The following is a 22,329-nucleotide window of genomic DNA, read 5'->3' as shown; positions in this document are numbered from 1 at the left end:
GGTCCCACATGGCGCGCAGACCTCTCCTGCAGCCCGCTACTCCCCTCAGCGGTGTACTTCAGTCCTTCTGCCTGCTCTGCTCCCCGCTCTGACTCTGGTGAATTCTCTCACCCTCCTGCGCTTCTGACTGTACCCAGTGCTTGTATAAATAAATAAAAAAATCTTTAAAAAAAAAAAAAAAACATTGTAGATGGAAGTGAGGCTAGTATCCCAGTTGAATTTGGGACAAACTGGAGGAAAACAAGTATTGCAGGGCTCAGAGAGCAGTATTCCCTCTGGTTTCAGGTTACTTTAACAAGCATTTATTAAGCTTTTTCTATGGTCTAGGCAAAGTGTTAAAGACACATATGGGTATAATAAAATCACTGCAAATAATAGGTTCAAATCTATTCTTTATGGCTCTGTGGTTGTTGTATTTATGAATTGGCCTTAAATTAGTATATGCCCAGTTTTTTAGTTGTCTGTATCTGAGAAACAACATTTGATGGAACCAGTATTTGAAGTCAGACCTAACTAGGTTCAAATCCAAGTTCTTCCATATTGAGAGCCATGTTATTTGGGGAAAATTATTTAAATTTCCTAAGCTTCACTTTTCTCTAAAAAAAAAAATTGGCGAGGGAAGAAGTTAGTGATAATGATTTCACAGGGTTGGGAAGATAAATGAGACTTGTTAAACTGCTTAATCCATTGCCTGTTATGAAATATTAATCACCAGAGTATCAGGTCCATGACAGCAGAACTTTTGGGCTCTTGTTTATTGCTGTATTCCTACACATAGATTAGTCCCTGGTACATGTCAATAAATCTTGCTTGAAAGACAAAATGGTTTATTGGTTCCCTGCTTTATGCAAGTGTTCTATGCACCACTGATAGAGCAGTGAACAAAACAGGTCAAGAAATCCCACTCTTGGGCCTCCCTGGTGGCACAGCGCTTAAGTGCTGGGTTGCAAAGCTGCCCGCAGCCTCTGCAGTGCTGGTTCCACCCCTGGCCAAGGGTCCCACATGGCGTGCAGACCTCTCCTGCCGCCCGCTGCTCCCCTCAGCAGTACTTTGTCAGTCTGCCTGTTCTGCTTCCCGCTCTGGCTCTGGTGAATTCTCTCACCCTCCCACACTTCTGACTGTACCCAGTGCTTATATAAATAAATAAATAAATAAATAAATAAAAATCTTAAAAAAAAAAATCCCAGTCTTTTTGGAGCTGAAATTTTAATCATAAATACTTCTAATTGTATTTAATAGTGATATTCTTGAATAAAATATTTCTGAAAGACCCAGAGTATAAAGTAGATAAAAAGAGCTTTATGTGAACTCTGCTAAAACAAAAGGAGGAGCACCTGACCTGACTGGTTATTAGGTCCAATTCTCCATCTACCCATATCCTGGTCAGGGATGCACAACTTGAAAGCCACTGTTTTAGACTACTTGTGATGGGAAATGAGACATTAAACTTTTCTGAGGGAGCTGTTTTATAAATATGTGTCATTTTCTCTAGAAAGTATAATCCCACTCACTGGTTAGGTACCTTTCCTCTATGTTCCCATGGCACCATGTGCTTATAACTTCTGACATGTTTTAGATGTGCTATCTGCATCTCAGCACTTAGAAGGACCTTAATTCATATTGAACTGAACAGTGAACTACCAGTTAAAAGCTGTATAGACAGTTGTTCAGAATTTTGACTCTTACTTTCTTTGAAGCTCTAATGTGTTTGTTTTCTGATGAGTTGTTTATATATGTTTTTGTTTAATCTTACCTCAATCATTTTAGTCTCTTAGAAAATTGCAATATTAACAACTGAACTAGAATATTTTGGGCTAGAAACTGGAAGTCATTTAGTTTATAGATGGTAGCAGTCATCACAGATGTAGAAAAGGAGCCAGGGTGCTCAGATATTCTGAGCATTGTAGCTGGGAACCTTTCCCCTTGTCCTGATTAGGATTTAATAGCCATCAGTTACTCTAGACTGTGTTTTGCTAGGAATAATTGTCATGCTGTGTGATCTGGCTATAGATACACTGTTTCTTAAGCTCGTCTCATCATGACAATCGCTTGGGGATCTTGGACTTCACCTAAATGTCTATTGTTGGATGAGTATATAAAACTAAGCGCCTGCTAGCTCAGTGGTAGAGCATGAGACTCTTAAAACTAAATGTGTATGTACATACAATGGAATATTATTTGGTCTTTAAGAAAAGAAATTCTGCCACTTGACAACATAAATAAAGCTGGTGAATGTTATGCTAAGTGAAATAAAGCAGAAACAGGAAGACAAATACTTGATACCACTTATATGAGGAATCGAAAATTGTCATAATCATAGATGCAGAGAATATAAAATGGTGGTTGCCAGAAGCTGGGGGAAGGAGGAAATAAGGGTGAGAGATAAGTGTACAGTTTTGTTTAAAGAAGGGAGAGGGATCAGAGGGTGGGAGGGAGGAGCACAGGGGACTGTGATAATGGTGCATTGGTGAAGGAAATTCTATGGGGACTACACCTACGGGGGTGGGGGGAAGCAACTATTGCTTAAAAATGAACAATGATGTAAAAAAATAAAAAATTAAAAGTATATATATATATATATAAATGAAGATGAAGAAGTCCTAGAGATCTGTACTGCATAGTGACTATAGTTAACAAAACTGTATTGTTTACTTAAGGTTTTGCTAGAGGGTAGATCTTATATAGAGTGTTCTTATCACAAGGGAAAAAAAGAGGGCAGGAGGCAACTTTTAGAGGTGATGGATAAGCTTATGACATAGATTGTGGTGATGATACTTATCTCTAAACTCATCCAGTTGGATACATTAATTATGTAGTTTTTTGTATGTCAATCATACCTTAATAGTTTTAAAAAATAGGTTCCCAGGGGCCTCCCTGGTGGTGCAAGGGGTTAAGTCTCAGCACTATGAAGCTATCACCAGCCACTGCAGCACGAGTTCCATCCCTTGGCAGGGAGCTGACCTCTCCTGTCTTGCCTGCTGCTCCCCTCAGCAGTGTATTTCAGTAGATCTGCCTGTTCTGCTCCCCACTCTTACGCTGATGAATCCTCTCACACACACCCCCACACCTCTGGCCTACACCCCAGCTCTTATATGCATAACTAAATAAATCTTTAAAAAAAAATAGGTCCCCAGTCTAACCCTAGACCTTTAGAATCAGATTCTTTTTTTTAAAAGATTTTTTAAAAAGATTTATTTATTTATGCATACAGGAGCTGGGGTACAGGCCAGAGATGCAGGGGGTGAGAGGATTCACCAGAGACAGAGTGGGGAACAGAACTGAAATACACTGCTGAGGGGAGCAGCAGGCGAGACAGGAGAGGTCTGCTTCAACATGTGGGTTGCTCCCTGGCAAGCTGGGGATCGAACTTATGCTGCCACCAGGGAGGCCCCTAGAATCAGATTCTTCAGGGGAGCGGTGTAGAATAGCAGTTACATCTAGGGAATAGTGATAAAAGGATATTACTTTTCACTGAACTCCCTCCTGTATTGTTTGATTTTTTTCACTCTGGTATGTTCTGCACCTATTCAGTTATAATTTATCTTTTTTAAAAGGCACAAAAGGATATATGCTAAAATAAAAATCTCCGTTCCACCCCTATCAATATTAGCTAGATTCTCTTCCTTGGAAGTAACTAGTGCTAGCAATTTGTTATATATCCTTCCAGAGATTTTATGCATATAAATGCATGCACACACACATATATAAAACAGACACATGTAAATATACCTTTTAAAAAACACAAATGGTAGCATACTGTACAAGTGCTATATCTTTAGTTTTCTGTACCTTGCTTTTATGATTTAATATATGTTGGAAATTTTTCCATGTGGTTACATTGAGTTTTGTCCTTACTTCTTATAGTTCTGCACTATTGCATTGTATACATGTTATAATTTATTCAATTAGTCTCTTATTGATGGGCAATTAATTAGGTTCTTTACAGTCTTCAACTATTAGAAATAATGTTACAGTGAATACTTGGTACACTTTTAGTGTAGTTACTTATGATTATACACTTGCATTGTTGTTCCAAGTGCTTCACATATATAAAAAAGTAATCCCTTGAAACAAAATTATTGGATTTGGAATTTTTAAATATCTTGCCACATTTCTCTCCCTTATACCAGATACAACGCTATTTGCAATATTTGTAAGTGCCTGTTTCCCTCACCAATACAATTATTTGCTAATCTTATAGGTGAAATACCATGTTTCAGTATTGTTTTAATTTTTACTTTTCTTATCACAAGTGAGTTTGTTCATCTTTTTATATGCCTAAGATCTACTTGTATTTCCTTCTTTGGTGAAATGTTCTTAGATTGTTAGGCATTGTTTTTCCTTCTCTGTTAAAATAAATTAACCCTGGGCCTCCCCGGTGGCACAGTGGGTTGAACACCACACTGTGAAGCTGTCCTCAGCCTCTGCAGTGTGGGTTCGATACCGGCCGGTTGACCGGCGAGAATCCCACTTGGTGTGGCAGACCTCTCCCGTCACGCCCGCTGCTCCCCTCAGCAGTGTATTTCTGTCGTCTGCCTGTTCTGCTTCCTGCCTCTGGTGAATCTGCCTCTGGTGAATCCTCTCACCCTCCTGCGCCTCTGGCCTGTACCTCAGCTCTTGTATAAAAATAAATATTTTTTAAAAATAATTAATCCTCTGCACTGTGAGTAGCAATTTTTTATTTATTTATTTTTTTTGCAGCTGGTCATTTGTCTTTTTAGTTTATGTACATCGACTTTTCCCAAGCAGAAATGTTTTAATTTTCCTTTTTAAAAAAGATTCATTTTATTTATGGATACAAGAACTGGGGTATAAGCTGGAGGTGTAGGAGGTGAGAGGATTCACTAGAGTCAGAGTGGGAAGCAGAACAGGTGGATCTACTGAATCCACTGCTGAGGGGAGCAGCAGGCGAGATAGGAGAGGTCTGCTGTGCCATGTGGGTTAGCTCCCTAGCCTGGATCGAACTCATGCCACAGTAGTTAGGGATAGCTTGATAGCGCTGAGACTTTAACCCCTGTGCCACCAGACTTTAACCCCTGAGGCCCAAACAATGTTTTAATTTTCTATAGTCAAAAGGATTGGTCTTTCTCTTTACTGGCCTAGATTTTTTCTTAAACTTTTCCCACTCTTGAGATCACTTAAAGGAATTTGCCCCCATGGTATCTTCTAATTTTGTGTTTATCCCAGTTAAAGTATGAGGTATGGATCCATCTTATTTTCCTCAAATAAACTTCTAGTTATTCCAACACCATTTGTTGAATAATCCATATTTTTTAATTTAAAAAACAAGGTATGTGTTTTCGACAAATGACATTTTAAATAAAGGGAAAGGCAACTGCTATAAACTAAGATACTTAAGAGCAATATCAACCAAATATAGCATGTGGACTCTATTTGGGTACTGATTTGAACAAACCAATTATCAAAAGACATTTTTAAAGCAGTCATGGAAAATAGAGCCAAATAAGGGATCAGGAAAAAAATAAAAAAATTAACAGGCAACTATAAATCAGAGCTGTTCTGCAGGGGAGGGAAGAGCACAAGGGACTATGGTGATGATGGTACATGGGTGAATTGGTGGTAGGAATTCTATGGGGACTACACCTGAGAAAAGAAAGCAAACATACAAAAATGAACAATGATGTAAAATATATATATATAAAATATTTTAAAAATAGAGAATTATCACAAAAAAATAGCATATGACTGGATATTGATATTAAGAAACTTGTTAATTTTGTTGACTGTAATTATAGTATTTCATCTATGGTATTTTTAAACTGTTAAAGATAAATAATGAAGTACTTATAGGTGATTTGATGTATGGAATTTGCTTTAAAGTATACTATTAATGAACACCAATTATATGACCAGGTACTCAACATTGCTAACCATCAGAAAAATGCAAATGAAAACCACAGTGAATTATTAGCTCACAACTGTTAGGATGGATATAACTGTTAGGATCTCTTTGAAAAGAAAGTAGAACAAATGTGAGGTAGTGGAGAAATTGGAACCCTTGTGCACTGTTGTTTGAATATAAAATGTTCTAGCCTCTATGGAAAATAGTTTGGCGATTCCTTAAAACATTAAAAAACTGACCTATCATATGATCCAGTAGTTCCACTTCTGGTTCCTTATCCAAGAGGACTGAATGCAGTATCTTGAAGCGATATTTATACATATATGTTCATTCATAACAGCACTATTCAAAATAACTTTGAAGTGGAAGCAACCCAAATGTTCATGGACAGATGAATAAAGAAAATATATCCATAAGAGTATTGTTTAGCTTTAAACAGGAAGTTAATCCTGCCCCATTCTACAATATGGATGAACCTTGAGGACACTATGTTAAGTGAAATAAGCCAGTCACAAAAAGACAAATATGGTATGATTCTACTTACACAAGATATATCTAAGGTAGTGATATTCACAGAAACGGAAAGTTTCTAAAGAATGACAATTGCCAGCAGCTGAGAGGAGGGGCAAAGGGAGAGTTTAATGGGTATGGGTTTTAATTTGCAAGATGAGAAAGTTCTGGAGATCTACTTCACAGCAATGTGAGGATTTGCCTTTTATGACATTTCATATAAAGGAATCATAAAATATGTGGCCTTTGTGTCTGGCATCTTTCCACCTTATGTTTTGAAAATTCATTCATGTGACATGAATCAGTACTTCATTGTTTTTATGGCTGAATAAAATTCCCCTGTATGGATATACCACAAATTGGGTTTTTTGCTGTTTTTATTTTACTTGTTTATTTTAATGAAGTATTGTAGTGGCAGGAAGGGACACTAAACAGGTTTTCTAAGATCCAGCAGACCGAGTAAAGGAGGAGTCCTAGAGCCCTCAGTGGTTTTTGCAGGTCTTTTATTGGGATTTACCCGGTACGCAGCAGGCAAGGGTGCTGGGGGGCCGGGAGGCTGGCAGGCCTCCCAGCCCCCAGCAAGTCTTCACTCTATCTGGGCTCTCCGGCGTTCTCTCTGCTTCTCTCCTCTTCCGTTTGTTCTGCTGCTTCTCGGCTTCTCTTTCGGCTTCCTCTGGCGTCCCCGTGACGCCACCCTTAAAAGCCCAGGTGAATCCCATCTACCTATGCCCATGCCCTATTCCAGGTGCCTGCCATCAGGCGTGCATTCAGGACCACAAGGATCCATCATCCATCCTGATGGCTGGAGGGCAGAAAAGCCTGACATTTTTCCTTAGCCTACAGTCCACCCCCTCAGGTTTTCTGCCATATAGTCTTCATATATACAATTTTCTTAGCAAACAAACAATGCAGCCATGGCCCACAAAAGCAAATACATCACAATATAACAACAAAATACAACAGAACACAAGTAAGTCCAGGCAGGGCCCCAACCTAGTGGCAAAAGACAATTATTGGTACCAGCAGATGAGCCACCAAATCTGCTGCCGAAGGCACTGCTCTTATGAGGGAGGGGAATCACTCATGGCATCTACTATAACACGCCAGGAGCCGTCAGGCTTCCTGGCCTTCTCTGGCTGTGTTCTCAGCTAAAAGCCACACAACGCATCCACCCCCAGGATGCACTCACTCTGGGATTGGCGATTCTATTCTGTTGGGGGTAATAGCCAACCCTCAGGGTTTCTGTCTGCAGTCGCTCCAACATTCGGCCTTCATAGCCACCAATGTGACTCGCAGACGCCTGCACAAGCACATGGGTCGGGGATCCAAACTCTACATTCGGCTTGGGCTCCACCTCAAGCCACGTTCCCCACCCGTCTCTCAAGGACAGGTTCCTCAGCTCCTCACCCTCAAGAACAAGCAGGGCATCACCCACAGGTGATTTTACGAGACTCACAGGTCTTCAGCATACTCAGGCTGCTTAACAGCCGCTCAGGGCTTCTCAACTTAGCGTCAGCACCAGCTTTTGCCTTCTCAGTTGGCTTTTCTCCTCTGCCTAGCTGCTGGGCATACACAGGCTGCTTTTGGCCATCAAGGCCCACTGGCCACCCCAGATTTCCATCTCCTGGGGTGTACAAACTATAGTATCCTCCCCCAGGGTCCCAAAAACTTGCCAAAGTTCCTCCGCCTTCTGGCGGGATTGTCAGTCCAAGTCCGTTGGCCTCTCCCTGCATCAGCACTGGCGAACTCCGAATCGTGGTTCTCTCCTCTGACAATTCTTGCTGCCTCACAGGTCATTGGCTGGTCCTCTCAGGCGTCTCCTCCTCCTCCGGGCGAGGACTTATCCCGTAGCTCCCGGAACTTGTCCACCTTCTGTGTCGCCATGACGCCTCCAGCGCGGTCACTGGTTCAGTCTGCTATTCCTTAGTCCCTCCAGGTCTTCGGAGAGCTCCATACCCGTCTGCATGGATCATCTTGCCGACTTATGCCAATTGTAGAGGCAGGAAGGGGCACTAAACGGGTTTTCTAAGATCCAGCAGATTGGGTAAAGGAGGAGTCTTAGAGCCCTCAGTGGTTTTTGCATGTCTCTATCTGGGCTCTCCGGCATTCTCTCTGCTTCTCTGCTCTTCCGTTTGTTCTGCTGCTTCTCAGCTTCTCTTTCGGCTTCTCTAGCATCCCCGTGACACCGCCCTTAAAAGCCCAGTCTTAGGCCAGGTGAATCCTGTCTACCTATGCCCACGCCCTATTCCAGGTGCCCGCCATCAGGCATGCATTCAGGACAAGGATCCATCATCTACCCTGATGGTGGGAGGGCAGAAAAGCCTGACATTTTTCCTTACCCTGCAAGTATTATGGTTTTATATCTCTGTTAATATTTTGACATATTGAATTTCTCCCCTCAAGTGTGGTCACTCTCCCACTACCAAAACACCTACATTTTGTTTATACACGCCATCAGGATAGATGATCGATCCTTGACTTAGGAAAAAAACTGTTGTGAGCATTCATGTGTAAGTTTTTGTGTAAAAATATGTTTTCAAGTATCTTGAGTAAATATATATCTAGGAATGGAATTGCTGTATTATGGAATAAGTCTGTGTGTAACCATTTGAGGACTTCTCAGACTTTCCCAAAGTGGCTACAGCATTATACATTCTTACCAGCAATGTTCAGAGAAATCCAGTTTCTCCACATCCTTGCCAACATATATTATTTTTAAAATTATGGCTGTTTCAGCATATCTCAGGGTATGTAGTTTGGAAAATCTCTCAAGGTGACTGTGATTTACATCCCTTGTGATACAAGAGTAACCAGATGCATTAAAAATCATTTGTCCTTCACTTTCTGGAGTGAAATCATTCGGATGGTGACATAATCAGCTTCGGGTCAGCTAAAGGTAATGTGCTATAGTAGAAACACCATGGAGTTTAGTGTTAGTCTTACCCAGGTTCCTGTTGCCCAGCTGTATGGCCCTGAGCATGGCACATCACTTTTTTTTATTTAAATATTTTATTTTATATAATTCTTACATCTTTTTTCATCTTTGCACAATGTATGATTTTCATTTTGGTTATATTCCCCATACAATTGGACCCCCCCTTATTTTGACTCTAGTCCTTCCTTTCCCCAACCCCCACCCCCACTGTGTCTCTGGTTTATAGTTGATTGTTGATTTTGATTTTTACTTTGTATTGATTAGTCTTTTTCCTGGTCTCTTATTTAGGTTTTCTAGATTCCTGCTATAAGTGAGACCATCCGGTATTTTCCTTTTTCTTTCTGACTTATTTTGCTGACCATGATCCCTTCTAGCTTCATCTATGTTGCTGCAAACTGCATGTGTATATCTTTTTTGATTGGCACATCACTTTTCTGAGCCTCATTACCTCAGCCGTAAAATGAAACTTACAGTGTCCCCACTGGGGACCTCCCTGGTGGTTCAGGGGTTAAAGACACAGTGCTATCAAGCTGTGAACTAGGGCACAGGCCTGAGATGCAGGGGATAAGAGGATTCACCAGATACAGAGTGGGGAGCAGAACAGGCAGATGTACTAAAATACACTGCTGAGGGGAGCAGCTAGTGAGTCAGGAGAGGTCTGCTGCACCACTTGGGTCAGCTCCCTGGCAGAGGGGATAGAATTCCTGCTGCAGTCTCTGCCTGATAGCTTCTTAGTGCTGTGACTTAACCCCTTGAGCCACCAGTGAGGCCCAGTTTTTGCACTTTGTAGGGGCAGGACAGCCACTGAGCAGGATTTCTAATCCAGCAGACCGGGTAAAGGAGGAGTGTAAGGGCAGGGCATGGGCACAGTACAAGTTTTCTGATCCAGCAGACCAGGTAAAGGAGGAGTCAGAGTCCTTAGTGGCTTTTTGCAGGTCTTTTTATTGGGATTTACCCGGTACACAGCAGGTAAGGGTGCTGGGGGGCCGGGAGGCTGGCTGTCCTCCCAGCCCCCAGCAAGTCTTCACTCTATCTGGGCTCTCCGCCCTTCTCTCAGCTTCTGCTTCTCTCTCAGCTTCTCTTTCGGCTGCTGCTGCTGCTGCTGGCGTCCCTGTGACGCCGCCCTTAAAAGCCCAGTCTTAGCCCAGGTGAATCCTATCTACCTATGCCCACACCCTATTCCAGGTGCCCGCCATCAGGCATGCATTCAGGACCACAAGGATCCATCATCTATCCTGATGGCGGGAGGGCAGAAAAGCCTGACATTTTCTTTACCCTACAAGGAGTCAGAGTCCTCAGTGGCTTTTGCAGGTCTTTTATTTAGATTTACCAGGCATATGGCAGGCAGGGTGCTGGGGGGCCGGGAGGCTGGCAGTCCTCCCAGCCCCCAGCAAATCCTCACTCTATCTGGGCTCTCTGGTGTTCTCTCTGCTTCTCTTCTTCTTCTCTCGGCTTACGTTCATTCTTGGCTTCTGCTGGCGTCCCCATGACGCCGCCCTTATAAACTCAGTCTCTCAGCCCAGGTGTACCCCCTTCAGGTGCCTGCTATCAGATATGCATTCAGGACCACAGGGTTCCCTCATCTCTCCTAATGGCGGGAGGGCAGAAAAGCCTGATACTTTTTCCTTACCCTACACACTTTTAAAATGGGGTGAAGTTTACATGTTACAAATGATCTGTTTGAGTGTCTTGTAGTCTAATGTGCGAAGAAAGAAAGCAAAGGGTTAGATGAACTTAGATTCAGATTCTAGCTACATGTTATTTAACCTTTCTGTGTCTAATTTCCACATTTAAGATTTTTTCATCTGTATCTACCTTGCCATGGCTATTCTCACAATGAGATAATGTATTTAAATATAGAAGATGCTTTATAAAATAACTTTATTTTTCTAACTAAGGTCTCTTCTTGTTTAAAATAATAGTTTAATATATACCATGTTAATTTCGGTATTCCACTTTTGAAGAGCCTCAGGCCAGTTTCATGAAAGGAACCAAAAAGACTGGACATTTGATTTAACACATGAATAATCACATTCTAGTCTGGGAGAGAATTTTTCTTTTTTTAAAAGAGTATTCTGTTCTGCTATGTATAAGCTTAACTTTCAACAAACCATAAAATTTGGTTGCTAACCTTCCTGATTTCTAACCAAACACAGGTCAGCTTCTGTTGCATGACATGTTTTTTTTTTTTTCCTCCTAGGTCTTTCAGAGCCTTGAAGACCACCATTTGGAAGTGGTAGCTTTTTTCAGGGAAAATGGCTTCCATGGCCTTCTTGCCCATGACTCTGAGTATGCTCTCTACAATATTCCCTCTTACTACAGTTCTCATGCCTTGAAGCTGAGCTGGAATGGAAAGAACCTCACTACCAACCAATTCCTTATGCAGGAAGTGGCCAAGCAGCTGGGTCTGAAACGGATAAACTTTCCCATATTTGCCGCACTGCTAGGTAGGCAGTCCAAAGAACAAATCCTAGTGATTGGTAAAGTTTTGTCTTCTAATGTTAAGAGATGAACATGAGAGTGATTTAGCTTATCATTAATGAATTTATCTTCTTGAAGTCCACATGCCAAACTATGCTAGGGAACACCCAGGAGGCTTTTGGGCTTACTAGGAACTCAGCATGTTTGTCGTATGAATTAATACAGGCCATTTCGGAACATTATTTTGATTTTTGTAAAACTTTTCCTTTTGTTACATTCCATAACTACTATATATAGAGTACTGTCTTAGGCCAAACATTTCCGTGACCCTGGACAACTTTGGTTCCTTACTCAGAGCATAAGTATTTTTCCCCAGTGTCTAGATTTAGTTAAGAACACAAATTGATGTTTTTCTTTGTTTCTGTTATGCTAACATTGTATTATGAAAATATCCAAATATATAGGAAAAATAAAAGAATTTTGCAGTGAAAACCCTGTACCTATTACATGAAATGTTAATTCCATTAACATTTTATTACAGTTGATATATCATTTATCCATTCTTCTATCCATCTCTCTTTTAAAGATGTATTTCAAAGCAAATTGCAGTTGATTATGTTTGGAGTTGGTTTTGCAAGTACTCATAGCATGAAAGTTAATACCCTGTGTCAGGTGACCTCTGCTCTTGAATCCTAAAGGATTTGAGCTTGAATAATCTAATGAAGTCAGCACAAGTTTTGGAACTAGACTGGGCAAATCACTGAAGTTATGCCTCCTAGTTTCCTCATCTGTGGAATGTAAATAATAATACCTCATGGTGTTATAGATAAGGTTAAATGAAATTGGATATATAAAATGCCCAGCACTTATTAGGCAGTGAATTATTGGTGACGGATATAAAGTGCAGCATGACTAGATGATAGATAATAGCATGGGCTTTGGAGTCAGTCCTTCACTTCTTATGCTGGTGTGGGCAATTACTAACTGCCACTTTAAGCTAAGTCATCAAACTTATCTGAACTTCAGTTTCCTTATTTATCTATAAAATGAGATAATACTACCATGCATATCAGTTAAAAAGAGACATGCATGGGGTACATAGTACGTAATTGATACATAGCCTACTGTAGTTTTTAGGTTAAAAATGGAGACTATGTGAATTATTTGGTCATTTTGTCTCCAAAAAGCCCTTTCATGGCTTGAAGGTTCTAAAAAACATTTATACTGACAAATGTACTTCATAGGTAACCACATTCTCCCAGATGAGGACCTGGCTGCTTTTCACTGGAGCCTCTTGGGACCAGAACACCCCCTTGCATCGCTTAAGGTAATGTGCCCCATTTCCTGCTTGGCAACTGTGCCAAGGGGACACCAGAGTTTGATTGGTGTTTTGATGGAGTAATTATCTTCCATTAGGTTTAAAATATTTCAAATACTTGCAGACAAAAAACTACAGTTGTGATAAATCCCTTTAGTAGCTTAAGGAGTCATGTAAATCTATGAAGAAGAATACTAATACCCTAATAATTAATGAAATGATGAGCAAAGGACAAAAGGAGACAAATCACAAAAGAGGAAATACACTAACCAATAGTGTAACTGACTACTAAACCACAACAGTGATTGGACATGCAGATTAAATGAGCAGTGTGGTATTTTTAACCTAACAGTATAGCAAATATTGAGAAATTAATCTTCTCATTCCTACTGAGGCTATGGTGAGATTGATAGCCTCAAATACTTCAGGTGGTAGTATAAGTTGTTGTGTTATAATATTGTTATATTGTATATTATATTACTCTTTCATTTTCCTAGATGACAATTTATACCTTATCCCTCTCCTCAAGCTTCTGATACTCTCTGCCTGGCTCAGCTCATGACCTGTTTTCCTATTTCACTGAGAAAATTGAAGGAGAGGGAGGAGAACTTCCAGTAACTCCCACCCCTTCATCTTCTCACCTGCAAGCATCTGTGTGCCTACATGCTCCATTTGCCTCCTCTTAAGTGTGGATGACTCTTGCTAACCTAAAGGCATCACTTCAGCAAATCTCTGCTCTTTTTCCTACATCATCAGTTTTTCTCTCTTCATTAGCTATTTCCTATTAGACACACAACCATGCACCCATCTTAAATAAAACACCTGCTCTTGACCTCACTCGCTCCACCCAAACTACTACTCCGTATATCTAACTCCTTTATAGCAAACTCTTCTAGTGAGTTGTCTGTATTTGAGTTGTTTGCTATCCTCGTCCTCTGTTCTTTTCAATTTATTTTTTCTGAAATTGTTCTTGATAAGGTCACCAGTGACCTCTGTGTTAATAAATCCAATACCTAGCTCTCAGTTTTGATCTTGCTTGACCAATCAGCAGCATTTAATCTAGTCACTCACTTTCTGGTTTCTTTCCTGTTTTATTGGCTACTACTTCTCAGTTTCCTTTGCCACTTCATTGTTTTCTTCTCTACTTAACTTTGGAGTGTTCCAGAGTTATATCCTGGGTCCCTTCTGTTTTCTGTCGACACTTGGTGATTGCTTTCATCCAGTCTCATAACTCTAAATTCCTTTTATCCATTAGTGACTACAAAATATATGTATCCAGCTTTAATTGCCTTCTTGAACTCCAGATTCTAATATCTAGCAACCTACTAAACATCTCAAATAAAGCATGTCAAAACAGAAACTCCTGATCGTTCCCATAAACCTGTTTGTTCTACAACCGTCCCCATTTTCATGAATGGTAACTCTCTTTTCCAGTTGCTCAGACGAAAAACCTTAGAGTGACCTTGGCATCATTTGTCGAATTGTTTCTCTCAAGCCCCACAATTCATCTCCTGTCAGCAAATACCACCAGTTCTCCATTCAAAATATATCCAATAACCGTTTTCACTGCCACCACCCTTATCAAGCCACTGTTATTTCTTGCCTGGATTATTATAACAGTTGCTAACTGTTGGTCTTCTGCTTGTACTTGTCCTGCCCCACCCCCAATCTATTCTCATAATAGCCAATGTGATCCCTTAAAAAAGAACTCAGATCATATCACCTCTGTATTTAAAATCCTCCAATAACTTTTCATGTCACTCACCTAATTTTCACTATGGCCTATAAAACCCTGTACAGGAACTCCTCACTTACCATTGTAGGTTCTTGCAACTTTAAGTGAAATCAAATATAATGAAACCAATTTTATCATAGGCTAACTGATAAAAACAAGAGTTAAGTTCCTATGCCATACTGGTAACAAGAAACATCACCAAACTTCTAAATAAAGAGCTGAAACACTTCTAATAATAAACAATAGCTAATATTCATTCATTCACTAATTTTCCAACCCACTTATTTGAGTTCAGGGTCACAGGTGACTGGAGCCTAATGGGGAAGAACCACCCTGGATAGGACACTGTAGGGGGAGAAATGACACAGTGCAGGTTTTCTTATGATCCCATGTAGACGGGGTAAAGAAGTCAGAGTCCTTAGTGGCTTTTGCAGGTCTTTTAGATTTACCAGGCATATGGCAGGCAAGGGTGCTGGGGGAACGGAAAGCTGGCAGTCCTCCCAGCCCCCAGCAAATCCTCACTCTATCTGGGCTCTCTGGTGATCTCTGTGTAGGAGCAGGACTGGGCCACAGTGCAGGTTTTCTATGATCCCATGCAGACTGGGTAAAGGAGGAGTCAGAGTCCTTAGTGGCTTTTGCAGGTCTTTTATTGGGGTTCACCAGGCATATGGCAGGCAGGGGTGCTGGGGGGCCGGGAGGCTGCCAGGCCTCCCAACCCCCAGCAAGTCTTCACTCTATCTGGGCTCTCCTTCATTCTCTGCTTCTCTCTCGGCTTCTGCTGCTTCTTTCTTGGCTTCTCTTTCGGCTTCTGCTGGCATCCCCGTGACGCCGCCCTTAAAAGCCCAGTCTCAGCCCAGGTGAATCCCATCTACCGATGCCCACACCCTACTCCAGGTGCCCACCATCAGGCATGCATTCAGGACTGCAAATCCGTCATCTATCCTGACGGCGGGAAGGCAGAAAAGCCAGATACCTTTAACTACCCTACACTCTGCTTCTCCTCTTCATCTCTCGCTTTCTGTTCGTTTTTGGCTTCTCTTTCAGCTTCTGCTGGTGTCCCTGTGACGCCGCCCTTATAAACTCAGTCTCTCAGCCCAGGGTTACCCACTTCAGGTGCCCGCCATCAGGCATGCATTCAGGACCACAGGGTTCCTTCATCTATCCTAATGGCAGGAGGGCAGAAAAGCCTGATACTTTTTCCTTACCCTACAGACACCCTTCTATTAAAGTGCATCTTCACATACCTCAGTGAACCTAACATGCACATCTTAGAAATGTGGGAGGAAATTGGAGCACCCAGAGATAACTTATACAGACATGGAGGGAATTTGTAAACTCCACACAGACTGTGGCCCCAGGTAGGAGCCACCTTTTTTTTTTATCATCAACATTCTAATTAAATAATACTATTTGACCCACTGTACTATCTGCCCCCCATTACAGCTCTGATATCTTTTCCTTTTGCTCATAGAGCCTATGCACTTACTCTACGTGGAATTATTTTTTCTCACATAGCTACTGTAAGAGGCCGGACTGGCTACAGTGCAGGTTTTCTGATCCCATGCAGACCGGGTAAAGGAGGAGTCAGAGTCCTCAGTGGTTTTGCAGGTTTTTTATTTGGGGTTCACCAGGCATATGGCAGGCAGGGGTGCTGGCTGGGGGGCTGGGAGGCCTGCCAGCCTCCCAGCCCCCCAGCAAGTCTTCACTCTATCTGCGCTCTCTGGCGTTCTTTCTGCTGCTTCTCCGCTTCCGCTTCCGCTTCCGCTTCCGCTTCTACTGCTGCTACTGCTGCTGCTGCTGGCGTCCCCGAGACGCCGCCCTTAAAAAGCACAGTCTTAGCTCAGCTGAATCCTATCTACCTATGCCCACACCCTATTCCAGGTGCCCGCCATCAGGCATGCATTCAGGACAAGGATCCATCATCTATCCTGATGGCGGAAGGGCAGAAAAGCCTGGTATTTTCTTTACCCTACAGCTACTTACTCATTTCTATAGCTTTTCTCAAATGTCGCTTTCTCAGTGAGGCCTTTCCTGACCACCCTATTTGACATATGCACACATACACTTACCTGCATTTGCTAGCCCCTTTCCTGCTTATATTTTCTCCATAGAATTTACCCCATGAAGGCAAAGATTTTTTTTAAAGATTTATTTTTATTTATTTATGCATACAAGAAATGGGGTATAAGCCAGAGGTGCAGGGGGGTGAGAGGATTCACCAGAGACAGTGGGGAGCAGAACAGGCAGATCTACTGAAATACACTGCTAAGTTGAGCAGCGGGCGAGACAGAAGAGGTCTGCTGTGCCATATGGGTCAGCTCCCTAGCCAGGGATCGAACTCATGCCACAGTGGCTGGTGATAGATTGATAGCATTGAGACTTTAACCCTGCGCGACCATGGAGGCCCCAAGGCAGGAATTTTTGTCTATTTGTTCACCGCTGTGTCTCTGGTGCCTATGACAGTGCCTAGCACAGAGTAAGCAGTAAAATATTTGTTGAAGGAATGAATATATAGGCTTTTGGCAAAACAATATATTAAAAAAGCCTTTAAGTTTACACCCTTTGACTCAGTAATTATGGTTCTAGGAAGCTTGCAGTTAAATAGTTGGAAAGTAAGAAACAAATCATACCTACATTTCATCATAGCATTAAAAAAACATTTTTTAAAAATTTCAAGCATCACAAAAGTAGAGAAATACTATAATAATAAAGTGAACCACCATTATAACATTTACAGATCCAACAGTTATCAAAATATGGCCATACTTGTCTGTTTTTTTTGTTGTTGTTGTTGCTTTTGCTAATATATTTTAAAACAAATGCCAGATTTTTCTGTGTGCATCTCTAAAACATATGGGTATATTCTTACATAAACACAATGCCATTATTACTCCTTAGAAAATTAATGATAATTTCTTGGTATCATCTTAATATCTAGTTCATGTTCTCAAACACTTTTTTTGCCTGCTTTGAGCTTTTAAATCATGATCCAAATATGGTTCATGCATTGCAACATTACCTTTAATAGCTAAGAATTAGAAAGAGCCAAAATGTATTATGAAAGAAAACTGATTAATAATGGCAGTGTCATAAAACAGTGGTTCTCTCTAGTAGGATTTATGATTTTATCTCTGTTCTGTACCGAGAAATAGGGGGTGAAACTTTTTACTACATCTTCGTGGATTTGCTGATTTGAATTCTGTCTCTCACCCTATTTGCTTAGTGATTTTCTGTGTCTCACCCTTTTTTCTTAGTGATCCATCTTTGACATCAGTGTCCCTTACCTCTTCTAGGTCCGAGCTCATCAGCTGGTTCTTCCTCCCTGTGATGTTGTGATCAAGGCAGTTTCTGAATATGTTAGTTCCATCAAAGACCCCTCAAACCTGGATGTGGTTGGGAAGGATGTTTTCAAACAGTCTCAGGTGAGCCAAACTTCCTCTTCTAAATGTTGCCAGTTTTGTTTTTACCTTCACCAGTTCCACCAACAGACCTGATCTTTTCTGTGATTCTAACTTCTCTTAGCTGCTTATATTCTCCATGCTCACAGACTGAAGCCCTAAAGTTTCCTTTAGAAAACATTTCTAGGCCTGTACTATAAAGGTTCTTTACTTTTTTTAAACTGATTATCCAAGTTAGACAAGTTCATTCTGGAAAATTTAGCAAATAAAACAAATTTAAGATCTTAAAATCTCATTCCTGAGAAGCACTGTGGCATGTGTCCTTCAACTGTTGTTTTTGTTTCACTGTATATTTTAACATAAAGGATGTTTTCCTTAGTGAAGGATAATGGGTAATGAAAAAGGCTACTTAAAGAATCAATATTTCATTGTTAATAGTGAAAAAGGACTTGGCTGGGATTTTGTGCAATTAAGTTAATTTAAACTTACAGCTCTGGGTTTCCCATTTTATTTTTTTAATTAACATACAGAAAAACTGACTTTTATGCGTGTGTTTGTATAGTTCTGCAGATTTTTAACACATAAATTATGTAACCACCATTATAATCAAGATCAAAAGAGTTGTGCAACTCCACAGAAATCTCTCATGTTATCCCATTGCAATCCCACACAAACTTACCTGTTTCCCCTGGCAACTGCCAATCTATTCTGTGTCACTGTAGTTACATGTTTTAGAAAATATGTATGAATAGAATCATATGGTATGAAATCTTTTGCCCAACTACAGTCCTCTACTATACCAACTAAGCTATTGAAGGGCCTTGAAATCTTTTGAGAATGACTTTTTTCATTCATTATATAATGCCTTTGAGATTCTGTGTTGTTGCACGTTGCATCCATTAATCATTCATTTCTTTTTATTGCTGAGTATTATTCATTGTGTGGATATACTGAAGTTTGTCCATTCATCCCTAGAGGTATCTGAGTGGTTTACAGTTTTTCATGGCTATGAATAGATATTCTATAAACATTTCTATAGAGGTTTTTGAATGAACATAAGTTTACATTTCGCTAGTATAAATACCAGGAAGTGGGGTTTCTGGGTTATGATAAGTATATGTTTTACCTTGCCCTGAACCATTTTACAGAGTGCCTTTTCCATTCCTCACCAGCCCTTGTTATCATCAGTATTTCTTTATAGTCATTCTAATAGGCATGTAGTGGTAGCTCATCATAATTTACATGTCACAAACAACTAATGATAAACATTTTTTTTCTTGCACCATCCATATTTCCTCTTTGGTGAATGGACATGAATAGTCTTTTGCTCACTTTTAATTGGTTTGTTTAGTTACTGTTGAGTTTTGGGAGATCTTCATATGTACTCATGAGCTACATGATGTTTTGCTATGACAATTTGTATATATGATGGTGGTGCCTATACCTTAAAGAGTGTAGTAGATTATCCCATCGAGATTTGTGTCGTAAGTACATTCTGTGACATTTTCAGAATGAAGAAATCACCTAAATAATGTGTTTCTAAGACGGTATCCCTCTTGTTAAGTGGTGCATGACTATATTCTGCATACAATCTTTTGTTGAATATGTTTTGCATATATTTTCTTTTTTTTTTTTTTATAAATTTTATTGTTATATTCCCCATACAATTGCAGCCCCCCATTCTGACCCCAATCCCTCCCCTCCCGCCCCCGCCCCCCTAAAAGTGTCTCTGGTTCATAGTTTTTTGTTGATTTTGATTTTCACTTTCTTATAGTTATTCATTTTCCTGGTCCATTATTTAAGTTTTCTAGATTCCTGCTATGAGTGAGACCATCCGGTATTTTTCTTTTTCTTTTTGGCTTATTTCGCTGAGCATGATCCCTTCCAGCGCCATCCATGTTGCAGCAAATTGCATGTGTTTATCTTTTTTGAATGCTGAGTAATATTCCATGGTATATATGTACCACATCTTCTTGATCCAGTCATCTATTTTTGGGCATTTGGGTTGTTTCCAAAGCTTAGCTATTGTAAACAGTGCTGCTATAAACATAGGGGTGCAGGTGTTCTTTGGAATTGATGTTTCTGTGTCCTTTGGGTAAATACCTAGGAGTGGAATTGCTGGGTCATATGGAAGCTCTATGTTTAGTAGGTCCAGAAATCTCCACACAGCTTTCCACAGTGGTTGGACCAGTTTGCACTCCCACCAACAGTGCAGAAGAGTTCCTTTTTCTCCACACCCTCGCCAACATTTGTTGTTGCTAGTTTTTTTAATATGTGCCATTCTCACTGGTGTAAGATGGTATCTCATGGTAGTTTTGATTTGCATTTCCCTGATGACAAGTGATGTTGAACATTTTTTCATATGCCTGTTGGCCATTTGCATTTCCTCTTCAGAGAAGTTTCTTTTTAGCTCTTCTGCCCATTTTTGGACTGGATTATTTTCTTTGTTGTTGTTGAGTCTCATCAGCTCTTTGCAGATTTTTGTGATCAGTCCTTTATCATTAGTGTTGGGTGCAAAAATGTTCTCCCAGTTGGTGGGGTTTCTCTTTGTTTTTGTTATTGTCTCTTTTGCTGTGCAAAAGCTCTTTAATTTGATATAGTCCCAGCTGTTTATCTTTGCCTTCACTATCACTGCTTTGGGTGATGTGTCTGTAAAGATGTCTTTGATGTGCAAATCACGTAGTGTTTCGCCTATATTTCCTTCTATATATTTTATGGTTTCAGGTCTTATGTCTAGTTCTTTAATCCATTTTGAGTTGATTTTTGTGTATGGTGTGAGGTGGTGGTCAAGCTTCATTCTTTTGCATGTAGCGACCCAGTTTTCCCAGCACCATTTATTGAACAAACTTTCTTTGCTCCAATGCATAGTCTTTGCTCCTTTGTCAAAGATTAGTTGACCATAAATCTGTGGGTTTATTTCTGGATTTTCTATTCGATTCCATTGGTCTGTATGTCTGTTCTTGTTCCAATACCATGCAGTTTTGATGATTATGGCTTTGTAGTATAGTTTGAAGTCTGGGAGTCTGATGCCTCCATTCCCTTCTTTTTTTTTCAGGAGAGCTTTGGCTATTCGGGGTTTTTTGTGATTCCATATGAATTTCATCAATAATTGTTCTATTTCTTTGAAGAATGACATTGAAATTTTGATTGGAATAGCATTGAATCTGTATATTGCTTTTGGAAGGATGGCCATTTTAATAATGTTTATTCTTCCAATCCATGAGCAGGGGATGTCTCTCCATTTCTTTGTGTCTTCTTCTATTTCTTTTAACAGTGTTTTATAGTTTTCTTTGTATAGGTCCTTTACCTCTTTTGTTAGATTTATTCCCAAATATTTGATTTTTTTTGTTTCAATAACAAAAGGGATTGTCTTTTTGATTTCTTCTTCTTCAGATTTATTGTTTGTGTATAGGAAGGCTACTGACTTTTGCGTGTTGATTTTGTATCCTGCCACTTTACTGAACTGATTGATGAGTTGAATTAGCTTTTCTGTGGAGTTTTTGGGGTTCTCTATGTATAATATCATATCGTCTGCAAATAGTGATAGTTTGACTTCTTCTTTTCCTATTTGGATTCCTTGGATGTCTTTCTCTTGTCTTATTGCCCTGGCTAGGACTTCCAGTATTATATTGAAAAGCAATGGTGAGAGTGGACATCCTTGTCTTGTTCCAGATCTTAATGGAATTGCTTTCAGCTTTTCACCATTGAGAATGATACTGGCTGTTGGCTTGTCATAGATGGCCTTTATGATGTTGAGGTATGTTCCTTGTATCCCAAGAACTTCAAGGGCTTTTATCATGAATGGGTGTTGCACTTTGTCGAAAGCTTTCTCAGCATCTATTGATATTATCATATGGTTTTTATATTTCTTTTTGTTGATGTGTTGGATAACGTTGATTGATTTTCGGATGTTAAACCATCCTTGTGCCCCTGGAATGAATCCAACTTGGTCGTGGTGAATTATCTTATGGATACATTGTTGGATTCTGATAGCTAAAATTTTATTGAGGATTTTTGCATCAGTGTTCATTAGGGAGATTGGCCTGTAGTTTTCCTTTTTTGTGTTGTCCTTGTTCGGTTTTGGTATTAGTGTAATGTTGGCTTCATAGAACGTGTTTGGTATTGTCCCTTCCTTCTCAATTTTTTGGA

General features: G+C 40.2%; 1 protein-coding gene across 1 annotated transcript in view; it reads left to right on the top strand.

Moving 5' to 3' along the window:
- The window catches only part of FAM120C (family with sequence similarity 120 member C), a gene marked incomplete at both ends in the record, with an annotated part of 114,983 nt that overhangs the window by 13,575 nt on the left and 79,079 nt on the right, over window positions 1-22,329 (top strand). The window contains 3 exons of the mRNA XM_084258610.1: window positions 11,509-11,755; window positions 12,974-13,056; window positions 18,076-18,204. Of these exons, the coding sequence (XP_084114736.1) occupies window positions 11,509-11,755; window positions 12,974-13,056; window positions 18,076-18,204 (459 nt within the window). The remainder of the gene's footprint in view (window positions 1-11,508; window positions 11,756-12,973; window positions 13,057-18,075; window positions 18,205-22,329) is intronic.

Source organism: Talpa europaea (genome assembly GCF_964194135.1).
Source record: "Talpa europaea genome assembly, chromosome: X".
NCBI lineage: Eukaryota > Metazoa > Chordata > Mammalia > Eulipotyphla > Talpidae > Talpa > Talpa europaea.
This window is presented reverse-complemented; position numbering and strand designations above follow the sequence as displayed.